The sequence below is a fragment of the Podarcis tiliguerta genome, assembly GCF_965153285.1.
Source record: "Podarcis tiliguerta genome assembly, chromosome: 17".
Classification (NCBI taxonomy): Eukaryota; Metazoa; Chordata; class Lepidosauria; order Squamata; family Lacertidae; genus Podarcis; species Podarcis tiliguerta.
In genome coordinates this window covers 39,959,074-39,975,080 of record NC_139550.1, presented here as the reverse complement: position 1 = coordinate 39,975,080, position 16,007 = coordinate 39,959,074, and the positions used below count along the sequence as shown (strand labels likewise).

Here is a 16,007-nt window from a genome sequence, read left to right as displayed (position 1 = left end):
AAACGGTTCTTAACTATTATTCCTCAGAGTCACTTCTTTCAGATACCTTCTGAGCTCTGCTTCTCGGTGACCAGCCACCCTCAAAATGGCGAAGGCACCCTTCCCTTCGCTTTCCCGCTCTTTTTCCTACCCTCCTGGCTAGAGCTGGCCTGTATCTCCCCTTCTCCGAATCTGAGCTAGAACTGAACCCTTGCCTTTCCTGGGAACAGCCGGTCCCTCCCTGTTGTTCCTGTTGCTCTCTTCTATTAGATTCACTGCTCTCCTTCCCCCCTTGGGGAATGCTTTCTCCCTCTGAGAAACTGGAAACTTCTAACTCTTCCCTGACACTCTGTGGGGTTAAATACCTACAATCCTTGTTTAATAGGTATGTGTACTTCAGTTCTTGAGTCTCCTGCAGATACTATTATATCAGTTTCAAAAGTATTGCCAGAAACTTTGTAAGGGGATTAGATGTATTTATTGTAGTTTCATTCCATTATCTTTGTCAAATCTCTGCATGCCTGAATGATCCTGCAATCTAACTGAAAATTAGGGGCTTTTCCTAGCCTATGTGTGACTTCTCTCCCTTCCTTTTCAGGCAGATGCCAGTGAGGTTCTAGCTTTGGTAAAGGATTTGAATGAGCAAGCGGCACCCTCACTAAGACAAGAGCAGCTGAATGAGGATGTCATCAAAGAACTGGCCTTCCAAGCTACTGGAAACTTGGCTCCTGTCAATGCCTTTGTTGGAGGACTGGCTGCACAGGAAGTCATGAAGGTAATGTCAGGCTCCAGGAATTCACCCCAGATATTGGGGAAGTTGGCTAGGAGCTCAGGTCCTGGGTTCTCTTCAGAAATAATTTGTAGTTTTACGTTTCCTATCATCATCAATTTCTTCTTCAACCAGGAGCTTTGTATTTGACTATTTAGAACAGCAAAATCTTTGCCTCAGTAATAGAGAGACCAAGGTGGATGAGTTTGGCATGCAGTGTCAACCCAGCCCATGTCCTTAAATGGGACACCGGCCTCTTTGTAAAAAAGCCAAATGACCATGGCATAAGATATGACTGTCTTCCTCTTTCCTCACTCTCTTTCAGGCTTGTTCAGGCAAATTCATGCCTGTTACACAGTGGTTGTACTTTGATGCATTGGAGTGCCTCCCTGAGGAAAACAAGGATGCCCTGACTGAGGAGAACTGTACCCCTGTAAGCAGTGTGGGGTTTGAGATGCATGCCAGCAGTAGGAGGGAAGTTCATTTGAGGTTGAAAGGTTTAAGCCCCGGATAAGGAACATGTTTAAATTTCTGCACTGTTCTGATGAAAAGTGAGAGCTCTAAGGGTAGCAGGACCTTACGGGTGGTATTTTACATACAAACTGGCATCTGATATGTACAGGAGTAAATATGCTGTAACATTGGCTGGAGTTTGTTTTTGGGGACCACAACAAGGTTGAGGAAATAGAGAAATCAAGCATTGGCTAGAAGAAGAGATGAAAGCTGTCTTTGTTTCCTCTCTCTTTATAGAAACACTGTCGATATGATGGGCAGATTGCTGTCTTTGGCAGTGACCTGCAGGATAAGCTGAGTCAGCAGAAGTATTTTCTGGTGAGTGCTAGTACCATTTTCCTATGCCTTGGTCAGTATCCCAAGCACCTTGTTGACATTTCTGCTCTTTCCCACTCTTAGGTTGGTGCTGGTGCCATTGGCTGTGAGCTGCTGAAGAACTTTGCTATGATAGGTCTGGGGTGTGGGCCAGGTGGAGAGGTGGCTGTGACTGACATGGACACAATTGAGAAATCCAACCTCAACCGGCAGTTCCTCTTCCGGCCTTGGGATGTTACAGTAAGTTCTGTTTATCTGCAGGTGCTTTTGCTGGGAGTGGGGTGAGTGACGCTTTAGAGGTCTGTGGTCTTCCACAGTACCTGTTCCATAAGCCCCAATGAACCCAACCATTATAAAAGATTGTGCAGATATGACTTAGTGCTTGCTTAAGCTTTTTTCCTGAAACTCTGCTTGTTCTGGTACTGCATTATGTGTCAGTTTCAAGATTCCTTGTTTGACCAATAAACCCATAATGAAACCGAGTCATAGTTATGTCTGAACATTAATACAGAGCAAAAACAGTCACTGGGATGAAGCTCGTAGCTGTAGTACTGTATCCACATTGTGTGACTTTCTGTCTGCCCAGAAAATGAAATCTGATACAGCGGCGGCAGCCGTGAAGGAAATGAACCCGAACATCCACATCACAAGCCACCAAGATCGTGTGGGCCCAGACACAGAGCGTGTTTATGATGATGACTTCTTTGAGAGCCTTGACGGAGTGGCAAATGCACTGGACAACGTGGATGCTCGTGTGTATCTGTCAGGGGTTGACTTGCTTACCTGTGCATTGCACACAGCTTTTTGCAGCTGATACATTTTCCTTGGTGTCAGCTGCAAGGCATCCTCACAGAGGATGGCTTCTCTGGCATTGTTCTTGCATTACTAGGCGGTGGATAAGAATGCAGTGAGAGTATTGGGAGTATAACTAAATAGGGGGAAAGGACAATCACTGTCTGGCCTCTTCACAGTCTGAACCAAACCCATTCATTATCCGAGGTGGATCCCATTATACAGTGGTACCTCAGGTTACATACGCTTCAGGTTACAGACTCCACTAACCCAGAAATATTACCTCGGATTAATATTACCTCAGGTTGAGAACAGAAATCATGCAGCAGTGGCGCAGTGGCAGCAGGAGGCCCCATTAGCTAAAGTGGTGTTTCAGGTTAAGAACAGTTTCAGGGTAAGAACGGACCTCCAGAACGAATTAAGTTCTTAACCTGAGGTGCCACTGTATATGGGACTTTCTAAATATGAGTGGTTTGTATAAATGATCTTATATGCATAGTCAGCTGATATATATTCCTGCAATAATACTTCCCTTTTCAGGGAGAGAAATTCAGAATATTATTTCTTCAAACACCTAGAAAACAATTTTCTCCCAACTAGTAGCGTTGGAAAACATTCCATTTCCTGTCTGATTCCCGTGCTGTTCTGGTCAGCAGCATTTTTCTGCTTTCTTGTGTAACCGCTTTCCCTCTCTTTTGAACTAGGGATGTACATGGACCGTCGCTGCGTCTATTACCGCAAGCCCCTGCTGGAATCAGGGACGCTGGGGACCAAAGGGAACATCCAGGTGGTGATCCCCTTCCTTACGGAGTCCTACAGTTCCAGCCAGGACCCTCCAGAAAAATCCATCCCAATCTGCACGCTCAAAAACTTTCCCAATGCCATTGAACACACCTTACAGGTCAGTTTGTATTCGGTTGCATTTGCAGTTTTCAAGGCAATAGTTGGTATATCGTAATAGTTAGGAACCAGAATGCTGCCTGGGTTCTCAGCAGAATGAATTTGCTGCAGGACCTTTCGTTTCAGTATGTTAGCCATATGTGACAACTGCATCTTGGCTCATAAAGGGGAAGCTAGATCCTGTCCACATCTGGTTTTGTCTGCTGAGGCAGCATTTACTGCCATGTCTAATCTTACGTCTAGTTACTATAATTTTATGCACCAGTGTTGGGAGCAAAGTGAGCTAACTGCTGCTGTGTACTATAAAACCTCCAATCTTCTCTTCCACCTAGAAATCATATATTTATTATCATTTATTTTGATAGTGGGCCCGTGATGAATTTGAAGGCCTTTTTAAGCAGCCCGCAGAGAATGTCAACCAGTACATCACGTGAGTAAAATGCTGTATTTGAGGATCTGAAAGTGGTCAGAGTTGGAGCCAAAGCCTTTCTCTGCACAACAGAAGATGCAGTGGATTGAGCACTGACCAGTAAAGTATAATGATGTGCACTAAATGAAACACAGGCATATGAAACATGGAGAACAAGCAGTTGGGGTGTGGCTTTGCAGTTTCTGCTCATTTCAAAACCTTTCAGAAGTCTGGACACATGGAAATTGCAGAGCCAGTTCTCATTTTCATTGGTATTTGGTTTTAACTATTTTTAATACTGAATTTTAAACAACTTCAATAATAATAGTGTTGATTTTTCTCCAGAGACTCCAAATTCATGGAGCGGACCCAGAAGCTGCCGGGCACCCAACCTCTGGAGGTGCTGGAAGCTGTCTACAAGAGTTTGGTGACTGATCGGCCCAAGTCGTGGTCTGACTGTGTGACGTGGGCTTGCAACCATTGGCACACTCAGTACAGTAACAATATTCGTCAGCTGCTGCACAACTTCCCCCCAAACCAGGTGAGCAAGTGAGGGTCCTTCTAGCAGTTGGAGGGGTAGGTTTTCTTAACTGCTTTCCCCTTTATAACATCCCCTCTGTATTCTTTCAGAAAACTAATTCAGGAACCCTCTTCTGGTCAGGTCCGAAGCGATGCCCTCATCCACTCACTTTTGATGTCAACAATGTAAGCACTGAGATGGGGGTGGAGAAGACAGGTGGGAGTGGGGAGGAGGTGGCAAGAGCTGGTTCCTGTCATATCTGCTGTGCTCAAAAAGTTTACTAACCGTATTGCAGCTGCATTTAGTCTTGGTATTCATAGTTCTTTTAAAAAGGTTGAAAACTGGAAGTATGGCCAAAAGGGAGAGACCCTTAGGCTACAGTTCTCCTTTAGACACTGGGTTGTTAGTTTTGGAATGGGAAAGGAGCACATGGGCATGGGGGGGTAGGGGAAGGAAGTGCTGGGTGCTGAAACCTTTGCAGAGCAAGAAGCTTTGCTAAAGCTGGGCAAACTCCAGTCAGCAACGTTCACTCTTAAGTTGCTCCCTCTTCAACTACCGTGAGTTAGACATGTGGTGGAGGACAGGTCAGAGTGGGAGAGGATGAATGGCTTCTGCTTTGTGCTCACGATGGCCTTATTTGAAGGTCAGAGAGAGACATTCCTCCAGGTCAGATTTGGCTAGAGACACCCTGAACAGAATAGAACCATGCATGTAGCTTGAGCCTTTGCTGGAATTGTTCAGTTTGTTTCATGGAACTGTTATTCAAATCATCCCAGTTCCTCTGGCATATAAGACAGCTTGTTCAGGGGCCCATGGGGTTAAACCTGAACGGAGGTGGTGGTGGTGGGTGTAGTCAAGTTGGGTTAGATTGTCTTTAAGACCATTCTACACGATCCCTTCTCTGTCTGTATTTATTACTTATTTACATATTATTGATTCAGATGAAAGAAGCATGGCTTCTGGTCAGAGTGTGAGCATCACTTAGAGAATCTGAACTCTCAAGTAAACTAGGCTCCTGTCTTAACTTTCTGTCTTTGCCTCCTCAGCCCTTGCACATGGATTATGTGGTGGCAGCAGCAAACTTGTTTGCACAAACATACGGCATCACAGGCACCCGGGACAGGGCAGCCATAGTGGAGCTTCTGCGCCAGGTGCAAGTTCCAGAATTCACTCCAAAGTCTGGTGTTCGCATCCACATCTCTGATCAGGAGCTGCAGAATGCCAACGCCTCTGTTGGTAAGGCTTCCTCGAGCTGAGAGTGAAGTGGGCTGCAGTGGGGAGGCCTCTACCTTGATAGAGAAGTAGGGAATGACAGAAGGATAATTTGAACATTCTCCCTCCAACAACTTCATATTTGTAGACCGGAGGGGTATCACATAAAGTATTTTCTGCTTGCTTCAATATTGTGCCAGATTGGATTTTTGCTTCCTGCCGAGGGAGACGCCTGCACAACCTGCTGAAACAACCTGTTTCAGTTCTCTTGGGTTGTGAAGCTTCTCTGAATCCTTCAAGCATCAGTGGTGAAATTTGGCTGCATAACTATGTTAGGGGAACTTTGCTGGGTGGGTGGGTCAGTCGGTGGATACCAGAGTTTACTGAAAGAGGAGGGTGACTTGAGGTTGTTGTTAACCTTTTCCAAGGCTCCTGTTTTCTTTTTCCCAGATGACAGACGGCTGGAGGAGCTGAAATCCTCACTCCCAAGTTCCCAGCAACTGCAAGAATTCAAGATGTTTCCTGTTGATTTTGAAAAGGTAAGGACCAGTTGAATTTCTTGGTGGCTAATCCCTAGTTTTACCTCCTGATTCCTTGGCAGGGTGGGATTGGCTGGAAATGGTCCCTAGGTTGCCATGTGGAAGTGCTTTTGGTGCCTAGTCTGGAAGCCTCCAGTCAAGTGCCTAGTCAAGCCTCCAGTGTGCAGCTCCCTGGGACATATGCGCCCAGAAGAGGTTCTAGGGAGGGAAGTGGTACGGTGGGACTATCACAGGGCTCAGTTGTCATTTTATTGCATTTCAGGATGATGACACAAATTTCCATATGGATTTCATTGTGGCTGCATCCAACCTACGAGCAGAGAATTACGATATTCCTCCTGCTGATCGGCACAAGGTAGGCTTCCCTATTGGGTGTGAAGAGTGCAACCCTGGTCAGTGGAAGGAGGTGGCAGTAGTGTGGGCTTGGCACTTAAGTGGGCTCTCCTACATCCTTTATCTCTTCAGAGCAAGCTGATTGCAGGGAAAATCATACCAGCTATTGCCACGACGACGGCTGCTGTAGTAGGCTTGGTGTGTCTGGAGTTATTCAAAGTGGTACAGGGCCACAAACAACTGGAGTCCTACAAGAATGGCTTCCTCAACCTGGCATTGCCTTTCTTTGGGTTCTCTGAGCCCATTGCTTGCCCCAAGAACAAGGTAAGTGGGGTGGCTTTTCCCTGCACCTCTTCTTTTGTTCACACCTCCCAACTTGCATTCTTTACCCCTTCTTTACAGAAGACACCAGCCGTTTAGCAATACAAGCATTGCTAAATTCTCCTGCAAGCAGGGGGAATATGTCTCCTTAGGGCAGTGGTTCTCAAAGGGTTTGGCAGGAGAGGGTGGCGGGATGATTCAAGGACAAGCAAAAGAATTTTCAAGCATTTCACTGTACAGTGGACGCTCAGGTTGCGAACGTGATCCATGCGGGAAGCACGTTTGCAACCCACAACGTTCGCAACCTGCAGTGCCGCGTCTGCACATGTTGCGTTTTGGCACTTCTGTGCATGCGCAAAGCACGATTTAGCACTTCTGCGCATGCGCAAGCACCGAAACCAGGAAGAAACCATTCCGGTACTTCGGGGTTCGGTGTGGTGCACAACCTGAAATCGTGCTACCCAAAGCTCCTATCACCTGAGGTATGACTATAGTTTAGCAAAATATTACACACACAACCAGAAACTGCATCCATGCCTCTCTTCAAGAGTATTGGCTATTACAGTTCTTCATGACATACTGTTGTCAGGGATCGTCACCACTGACAAATACGAAAGATCAGAAAAGAGAAAAGTTTCTTTGTGTTGATGAGATGAAAGTTAGTTTGTCTCAAATTAGTAAAGGGACCCCTGACCATTAGGTCCAGTCATGGCCGACTCTGGGATTGTGGCGCTCATCTCGCTTTATTGACTGAGGGAGCCGGCGTTCAGCTTCCGGGTCATGTGGCCAGCATGACTAAGCCGCTTCTGGCGAACCAGAGCAGTGCACGGAAATGCCGTTTACCTTCCCGCCGGAGTGGTACCTATTTATCTATTTGCACTTGGACGTGCTTTCGAACTGCTAGGTTGGCAGAAACAGGAACCGAGCAACAGGAGCTCACCCCGTCGCGGGGATTCGAACCGCCAACCTTCTGATCGGCAAGCCCTAGGCTCTGTGGTTTAACCCACAGTGCCATCTCAAATTAGGCCTAATATAAATGAGATTACCCAACAAAAACAAGCTCACACCTCTAATTGAGTTTGTATACATTCTTACGGTACATGTGTAAGAGGCTCGTTTATGTTTATATTTTGGGAAGAATTTGTGCTCTTCTGTAGCTGCATTGCTTTATACTTTCTGGGTGCCACCTGATGGTTTTACAAAGTAGTCGTGTTCTGTGTTATAAATCAGGCACTGCTAGGAGGAGTTTCTCCCCCCCCCCCCCACATATTCTTTATCAATCAAATATTCAGTGTGTCATGAGCATATTTTCATTCTGAAAGTGTGGCCCAGTGAAAAAAGTTTGAGAACTACTGCTGTAGAAACTTGGGAGGTGGGGAAGGAAAACCAACATCAGCTGAAGCCCTTCAGCACTCAGGTGAAATTCCAAAGAGCTTCTGTGTGGCTGCACTTCCAAGTACAATAATATTTTTAAAACTTCTTGCAGCTCAACATTTCAGATTTTTTCTTTTTTATATACTAGTTTCTCTCCTTTCACGAGGCAAATCCATTGGAGGAGGGCATTCCTATTACTGTCACTTCACCATGTTTAGGGGGTGTTACATAGGTGGGGAGGCCCTTGGAATTTTTTTATTACTGTATCCAAGAATATGCATTAAACAATTTAAAATATTAGAACAAAGAGATATACAGTCATACCTTGGAAGTTGAACGGAATCTGTTCTGGAAGTGCGTTCGACTTCCAAAGCATTCGAAAACCAAAGCACAGCTTCTGATTGGCTACAGGAAGCTCCTGCAGCCAATCAGAAGCCCTGCCGAATGTTCGGCTTCCAAAAGAACGTTAGAAAACTGGAACAGACTGGAACAGGTGAGTGTCCATGCCCACTCTTCAGAAATAATACCTGACTGCAGGTGCAGAATCCCTTTTTTTGTATGGGATAAGAGAAGTGTGCACATAAGTATGTCCCGTCATGCAGACAAGTGATCTTCCTGTGGAGGGCCTGATTGCGGAGGCTCAGCTGTAGAGACAGGATCCTAGGAACATGAAGGAAACTTTTCAGGTTTAATGTCTGTAATTCCCAAAATCTTTGTTTTTTGCCCCCTCTCTTCAGTACTACAACACTGAGTGGACTTTGTGGGACCGTTTTGAGGTGCAGGGCATCCAGGCTGATGGACAGGAGATGACCCTGCGTGAGTTCCTGGCCTATTTCCAGGTAAGAGCTGGGGAGTCCAGAGCCGTTCCCTGTCAAAGTAGCTTAGCAGTTGCAGAAGTTTTTTAGTAATGGAAGTGAAATACTTCTTGTCTTACGCAGAAGGAGCACAAACTGGAGATCACAATGCTGTCCCAGGGAGTCTCTATGCTGTACTCCTTCTTTATGCAACCAGCCAAGCTGAAAGAGCGGCATGACCAGGCGTATGTATCATTTGGCTGTGCTTAGGCTAAACAAAGGTGGACAACTTCAGCCCACGCTTTCTCTGACCATTGTCCTCTCCCGTAGGATGACTGAGATTGTCACCAGAGTCTCAAAGAAGAAGATTGGTCGCCATGTGAAGGCCCTCGTCTTTGAGCTGTGCTGTAATGACGACAATGGGGATGACACAGAGGTGCCCTACGTGCGTTACACCATCCGCTAGGGGCTCCTTTGCTAGCACCAACCACCTGCCTGCCACGGACTGTTAGTGCAGGGAAGGGTCCGCCTCCCTTCCTCACCCTTCACTGTTAAAGTGACTCAAAACATGAAATAATGTTTATACCCTTTTAGGATTCCCTCCCCGCCCCCGGTTGTTTTTGTCTCCACCAGGGCTTGGGAAATGCTCCACTCCTGTGGCCCCACCCTCCCATTCCTTGCAGTTATGTCATGTTTTTGAGGCGCCTTAACCCCCCCCCATCCTTCAATGTTAGTCGTGTTGTGTTTTGGCTCCTGCACCACCACCACCTCCTCCCTCCACCACTCTCTGGGAGTGGAGGCTGCTCCCTCCCTCATCCTATTCTGGAGAGGGGGCTTGTAACAGGAAATGCCCCCTCCTCGTCTTCTGAGCACTGGGAGGCCTTGCCCTGGCTGGCTTTGGGGGGAGAGGATGCGATGGGCCGAGAGCGTAGGTCAGAACTGGTAAGAGAAGTAAATGAGTCAATAAACGTTTGCAAAAGCCAGTGGTCCTTTATTGCTCAACCAAGGAACTCAAGAGGGATTGTTGGTTGCATGTAACTTGGAACTGTGACCATTGTTCAAATGCCTGGGGTTCTCAGGCTGCTGCTAGAAAGTGCATTGATAAAGCTGTAGACTAGGGTGGATAGGATAGGCCTGGACTGATAACTCCTGATTTTCAGTTACATGCAAGCAGTTTGTGTTTCCTTATAGACAGCTTTTTAAATGTACTGCTGCTTTCTGAAGACACCCCCTCCCCAATCCACACGTGGAAGTGTGTGTGTGTGTGTGTGTGTGTGTGTTTGTGTTTGTGTTTGTGCTTCTGCTTGCTTCTGAAGTAGCAGAGTGAAGACTACACTGATGTTTTCTTGAAGCTCTCCAGTGTTGGGAGAACGTGACGATCTTTTCCAACAAAAGAGATTGAGTAGCAACCATGCATAGTTGTGGCAGAACATTACCTGTATTGCGTTTCCACCATATGTCACACCCAAGAGGCAGGTGGCCTAGTTTCAGAATCACAGTGAAACCATTAATAGTGCTTCACTCAGATGCAGTGAAGTTTAACAGGGAGAACAATTCTCTTCGCAGAGGATTTCTTCCCTCTTTGGCTTGATGTTTGTACTGGGCCTTCTACATTGAGGTTTAGGGAGGAACCTTCAAAACAGGTGGGGGGGGTGATAGAGCATGTTGAGGGTGGTAGAGGACCACTGGTGTGCACGGGGCAGTTTTGCCAGAGCTATTGGCACCAACTGATAGCTTTCTCCCCTTCAAATAGAACTACAGGAACCTTATATGAGCTTAAGGAGCCCATTAGTTTTGCATTCCCTCAAATCTTTTTGAGGCATCTATTTTATCCAGAATCAACTGATTTGTCTTCAGCAATGCTTTATCTCTCCTATCGGTCATACATGCTTATTACTAAATCTGGGAATGCTCAGCAGAGCGTAGCCTCTGGCAGATTCCCAGTTAGGTTTGTAGTGGAGAATTAAAATTATTATGAAGCTGCTGCACCAACACCCCACCCTGCATGCTTCAGGACAAGGGTGGAATGTGGCAAGTCAGGTGAATTTTGTCTCCTCCATAGGTAAATAAGACAAGCAGGTTTCTGGGTTGGTCCATGGATATGGATTGGTCCAGAAGCATCTTGCAACTTTCATCTCCAAATTGGATAAGGGACAGTCTAGTCGGTCAGCCATCTATGACTGGTTCCTCAACTTTACAGATTATGTTCTGTGTGAAGAATCAGTTTTCATTTATATATGCTTCTGGGTTCACTTGGATCCAAAAGTCTACTATAAGGTAGAACTCCAGAGTGCTGTGGGAGGTGGAGAGTTTTTGACCACGGAAAAGAAAAGGGGCAGTTCTAGAAGAGTGACTAGTGGGGTGCCACAGGGTTCTGTCTTGGGCCCGGTCTTATTCAACATCTTTATCAACGACTTGGATGATGGACTCAAGGGCATCCTGATCAAATTTGCAGATGACACCAAACTGGGAGGGGTGGCTAACACCCCAGAGGACAGGATCACACTTCAAAATGACCTTGACAGATTAGAGAACTGGGCCAAAACAAACAAGATGAACTTTAATAGAATAATAGAAATTTATTTGTCATTGTCCGTATATACACAGTATACACAACAACGAAAATCAGACACCCACCCAAAGACCGGCTTCACATACACATTTGCACGTACCTCCAACACTCTCATCCCATTCAGACATAATCTATAAAACATACATAATCCAGAATATAACATGACCTATTGAAAGCATAACATGACCTAAACCCTATCTCATTCCTTCCTACTCCCTGCTTGCTATTTCTTACAACTGGCCCTGAGATCATTATTTAGTGCAATCAGAGCTCTTGGATAGAAACTATTCAGAAGGCGTGTGGTTCGTGTTTTCATTGTCCTATATCTTCTGCCCGAAGGCAACAGTTCAAAGAAGTTGTGAGCAGGATGGGTGGGATCTCTCAGGATATTGTGAGAAATGTAAAGTATTGCACTTGGGCAAAAAAAATGAGAGGCACAAATACAAGATGGGTGACACCTGGCTTGAGAGCAGTACATGTGAAAAGGATCTAGGAGTCTTGGTTGACCACAAACTTGACATGAGCCAACAGTGTGACGCGGCAGCTAAAAAAGCCAATGCAATTCTGGGCTGCATCAATAGGAGTATAGCATCTAGATCAAGGGAAGTAATAGTGCCACTGTATTCTGCTCTGGTCAGACCTCACCTGGAGTATTGTGTCCAGTTCTGGGCACCACAGTTCAAGAAGGACACGGACAAACTGGAAGGTGTCCAGAGGAGGGCAACCAAAATGGTCAAAGGCCTGGAAACGATGTCTTATGAGGAACGGCTAAGGGAGCTGGGCATGTTTAGCCTGGAGAAGAGGAGGTTAAGGGGTGATATGATAGCCATGTTCAAATATATAAAAGGATGTCACATAGAGGAGGGAGAAAGGTTGTTTTCTGCTGCTCCAGAGAAGCGGACACGGAGCAATGGATCCAAACTACAAGAAAGAAGATTCCACCTAAACATTAGGAAGAACTTCCTGACAGTAAGAGCTGTTTGACAGTGGAATTTGCTGCCAAGGAGTGTGGTGGAGTCTCCTTCTTTGGAGGTCTTTAAGCAGAGGCTTGACAACCATATGTCAGGAGTGCTCTGATGGTGTTTCCTGCTTGGCACGGGGTTGGACTCGATGACCCTTGTGGTCTCTTCCAACTCTATGATTCTATGACCTGGGAGCATTCTAGTGGGTCCCTTGTTCAAGGAAAACTATGGACAAGACACTGGCCTTTATAGCTTAAAGTTGCAGAATTTCAAGTTCATACATTTGGGGTAAGGGTTAAAAGAAATGCATTAGCATCTTTTGAATTTAGGTAGTGTTTTTATTTCACTTTGACTCGTCCTTATGATTATGAAAATACAATCCTGAGAAACAACGCAACTTGATTGGCTGCCATGTTCTGTCTCTTAAAACTGCTAATCATCTGACCTGCTTGGAAATGGTTCACTAGAACTCAATGGCCATCCAGTGAAGCTCAGTATTGGGGACAGATAAAAGAAAGTGAAACTATGGAATTCATTGCCAGAGCCGGCCCTGAAGACCACTAACTTGGGTGGCGTTGCAAGTGGAAGAGTCAGATTCATGGAGGTAGAAATCATGGCTACTAACCATAATGGCTGCGCTCTGCCTACATAGGCATCTGGTTGGCCACTGTGAGAACAGGGTTCTGGAGTAGATGGCCCCTGCCTTAATCCACCAGGTTCTTAGGACAATGCACTACCTTCAGGCTCCATTTATAGACATAAGAGATAAGCCTGCAACAAGCCAGCATGTTACTGTTTTTTCCTTGTCTGCTAGAACACAAAAGCTGAACTACTTCAGTACTAGATGTGTGTGTAAGGTTAACTGCAATGATTGGCCTGGATCTTGGAGGATGCAAGTGCCTCTTAGGTTGAAGTAGTTCATATTTTCATTGATAGTATTTTACGTTACTTTTCATAATGGAACGATAAATTGCACTGCTGTTGCAGACATACTGATTTTCAAAGTGTAGATTTGGTGTTCTAAGCAGGACTTCGTTTCTAAAAGGAGACATTCATTTCTCAAGCTTTCCTGGCTCCTACCTTTATGCCACAATCAAAAAGTAATGTAGAAAATAGGACCCCTACATAACTTAATGAAAAGTATGAGTTTACAAGTGTCACTTAAAGCTCTGGCTTCTGCTGTGCCTCTTCAGCTGAAACCTAAGGCACCCATGTAATACAATCTGAAGTGACTGCAGGGACTAGGCAAATTGGACCAGTGGTCTAACGTGACATAAGGTAGCTTCCTATGTTCCTATTTTACAGCCAAGCAGAGGTAACCAAAGCCACTAGAAGGGCACATATAAAAACTACTCCTGTGGACAGCCTTTCTATGGAGTCTAGGCTTGTCTTTAATCAGGTAATTCCACCAGCTATCTTGTCAAAAATCAATTAAAGATTTTTGTGTGTCCAGACTGCCTGTCAGCAAGGAGGCAACCTTTCCCTCTAACTGTTCTGTATTGCCTCTGTAGGGGGTGAGACTCTTCCATCACTCTTGGGCCAGAGACTACAGAATTGACTCTGTGTCTACTGCTGTGGATCTAATGCCTTATTGCTGGAGGCACAGGCAGAATTAAGAGTCGGGTGAACTGGTAATGTAGTATAGTTTTCTTCAGGAGCAATTATCTTCTAAAACTAAACAGGTTTCCTCTAATTGCCAGTACAAAGGCTTTTCAGCAAAGAGGAGGAAGGGTAAGCTGTGTGTTGTTCTAGACCAAGCACGTCCAACAGGTACCTGAACCCAAAAAAAGGGGGTAGATCACTCTGAGGAGTTGGCCACCCCTGTTCTAGACTATCACTGTGGTCAATATATAGACTGTGGTTGTAGTTCAGTGGTAGAACATATACTTTCCACAGAAGTACAGGCTTGATGGGTCTCAAACCGGTGTTGAATTAGGGACTTCCCCTGCATGCAAAAGGCAGGCTCCAGCAGATTGAGAAGAAGAAATCAATAATGGGTCCAACAATCAAGAAGTGGGTTTCTGCGTGTGCTGTAGAGCAAAGTGAGGGCAGATGGGGCTTGTCAACCTGGGTAAGCTCTGGTCCTAAATCTCTGCTATACTCATTTGTGCGAAAGGCTTCAGGAGTAAACCCCAAGGGAAAATCAGTACCTACACTGCCTTGTTGAAGAAGAAAAGGCTAAAGAGTAAACCCTACACAAATCCTGAGTCCCTAAGGCAGTTGGATGGTGCTTTGTATGCCTCCTTCCAGCAACTCCTGGAGCCAAGCGGCCAGACGTCTTGCTCTGCTTTCCTTTGAACTACATCAGTGAGGTCAAGAGGCTTGTCATCTGGGCAGCCCAGGACCTCATACACACTGCCCAGCCTTGAACCCTTTGGTGCTTCTAACACAGCAGTTTGACTTCACCCCTGGGGGCACAATCCATTCTCTCTCAAAAAAGATGGATGCCAACTGCAGGCTTGATCACTGGCATATCTAGGTATGATTGCGAACAACCCTGTCTGAACCTCTAGAGAGGCATGTCAAGAAATGGAAGAGATTGGTGTGTGTAGCAGGAGGGAAGGGCCTGTTGCACAAGCAGAAATCCTTGTACTGGTAGGAGCGATTAGTTGAATACCCACAAAATCTTACCTTGCACCAGCTGCAGAAGAAATACAACATAACGAAAGAAATTTATTACTGCAGCCTTCCCTGATGTTGTAAGAGAGCTGTGTGAATTGAAAGGTTGATACTATCTGGCAGCTGTGGACTATGTCACTGATTTTCATTTGGTGGGTCAGGATCCACTAGTGAGTTGTAGCCTGATCCTAGTTGGGTTGCAACAGGAGTACTGCCACCATGCAAATATAGCATGAAATATATCGTAAAAGATCCAGAAATGGGTCCCCAAATGCATGTTTAGGTTAAAAATGGGTCCTGGCTCTGAAGAGGTTGAAAATATCTGGGTTATGATTCCCCAATAACGCCGCACCTTTTCCTCATGCTTATACTTCTGCCACCCCCAAAACTCTCTGGAGAGGAGTGTGGAATTCCCCTTGAGCAAGTGTGAATTCAGCATTAGGTACCATCTGTTATTGTTTTTATTTTGTTGTTCTACGCATTACTATTTTGAGCATTGCAATAGAAATGTTAAGCTAGCTTGGGAGAACTTGCCCTAAAAAGCATGGTGGAAATAATGTAAACATAATATTATTCAAAGTATATTGCGCTCTCCTTGGCTAATGTTACTTGTTGCAGCGTTCTTTCACAATTTATCCTTGTTTACTGGCATATCAGAGGAAAATGTGACCTACAGTCTGACGCAATGGACAGTAGCTAAGCCCCAGTCATTCTGGACATCTTACAAGTTTCACTGTATCACCACTAGACCTCACTACTCTCAAGCAACAGGAAGGTGGAGAAACCAGTACAAGCCCCTAACAACAAAATGTCCCACATACTGCGCTCTCAAGCTGTACCTCAACACTGCTGCTGGATCGTTTCAAAGTGGCATGACTTGTAAGTCTTCAGATTACCAAGCTAAGAGAAGTTACCAGTATTTCTACAACTAGTGAAATTCTGTAACACATTTACAGTCAAGAGAAAGAAAAGACAGCTACTATGCTGACAAAAAAGAATAACTTCCCCTTCCCCACTTGGGTGCCCCCTAAAACTCTTCCAGGAGTTTCCCCAATCTGGGGGGGGGGGGGGAGAGGGAGAATGT

General features: G+C 45.5%; 1 protein-coding gene across 3 annotated transcripts in view; it reads left to right on the top strand.

The window, feature by feature from the left end:
* Nucleotides 1-9,753, top strand: part of UBA1 (ubiquitin like modifier activating enzyme 1) — a 44,857-nt gene extending 35,104 nt beyond the window's left edge. For all 3 annotated transcript variants that reach the window (XM_083420959.1, XM_083420961.1, XM_083420960.1), the window contains exons 11-26: nt 578-754; nt 1,074-1,181; nt 1,499-1,579; nt 1,661-1,816; nt 2,163-2,328; nt 3,073-3,269; nt 3,634-3,698; nt 4,023-4,218; nt 4,308-4,382; nt 5,244-5,433; nt 5,860-5,948; nt 6,211-6,303; nt 6,414-6,605; nt 8,714-8,815; nt 8,915-9,015; nt 9,101-9,753. In XM_083420959.1, the coding sequence (XP_083277085.1) occupies nt 578-754; nt 1,074-1,181; nt 1,499-1,579; nt 1,661-1,816; nt 2,163-2,328; nt 3,073-3,269; nt 3,634-3,698; nt 4,023-4,218; nt 4,308-4,382; nt 5,244-5,433; nt 5,860-5,948; nt 6,211-6,303; nt 6,414-6,605; nt 8,714-8,815; nt 8,915-9,015; nt 9,101-9,236 (2,124 nt within the window). In that variant the 3' untranslated portion in view covers nt 9,237-9,753. The remainder of the gene's footprint in view (nt 1-577; nt 755-1,073; nt 1,182-1,498; nt 1,580-1,660; nt 1,817-2,162; nt 2,329-3,072; nt 3,270-3,633; nt 3,699-4,022; nt 4,219-4,307; nt 4,383-5,243; nt 5,434-5,859; nt 5,949-6,210; nt 6,304-6,413; nt 6,606-8,713; nt 8,816-8,914; nt 9,016-9,100) is intronic.
* Nucleotides 9,754-16,007: the final 6,254 nt, after the last annotated feature.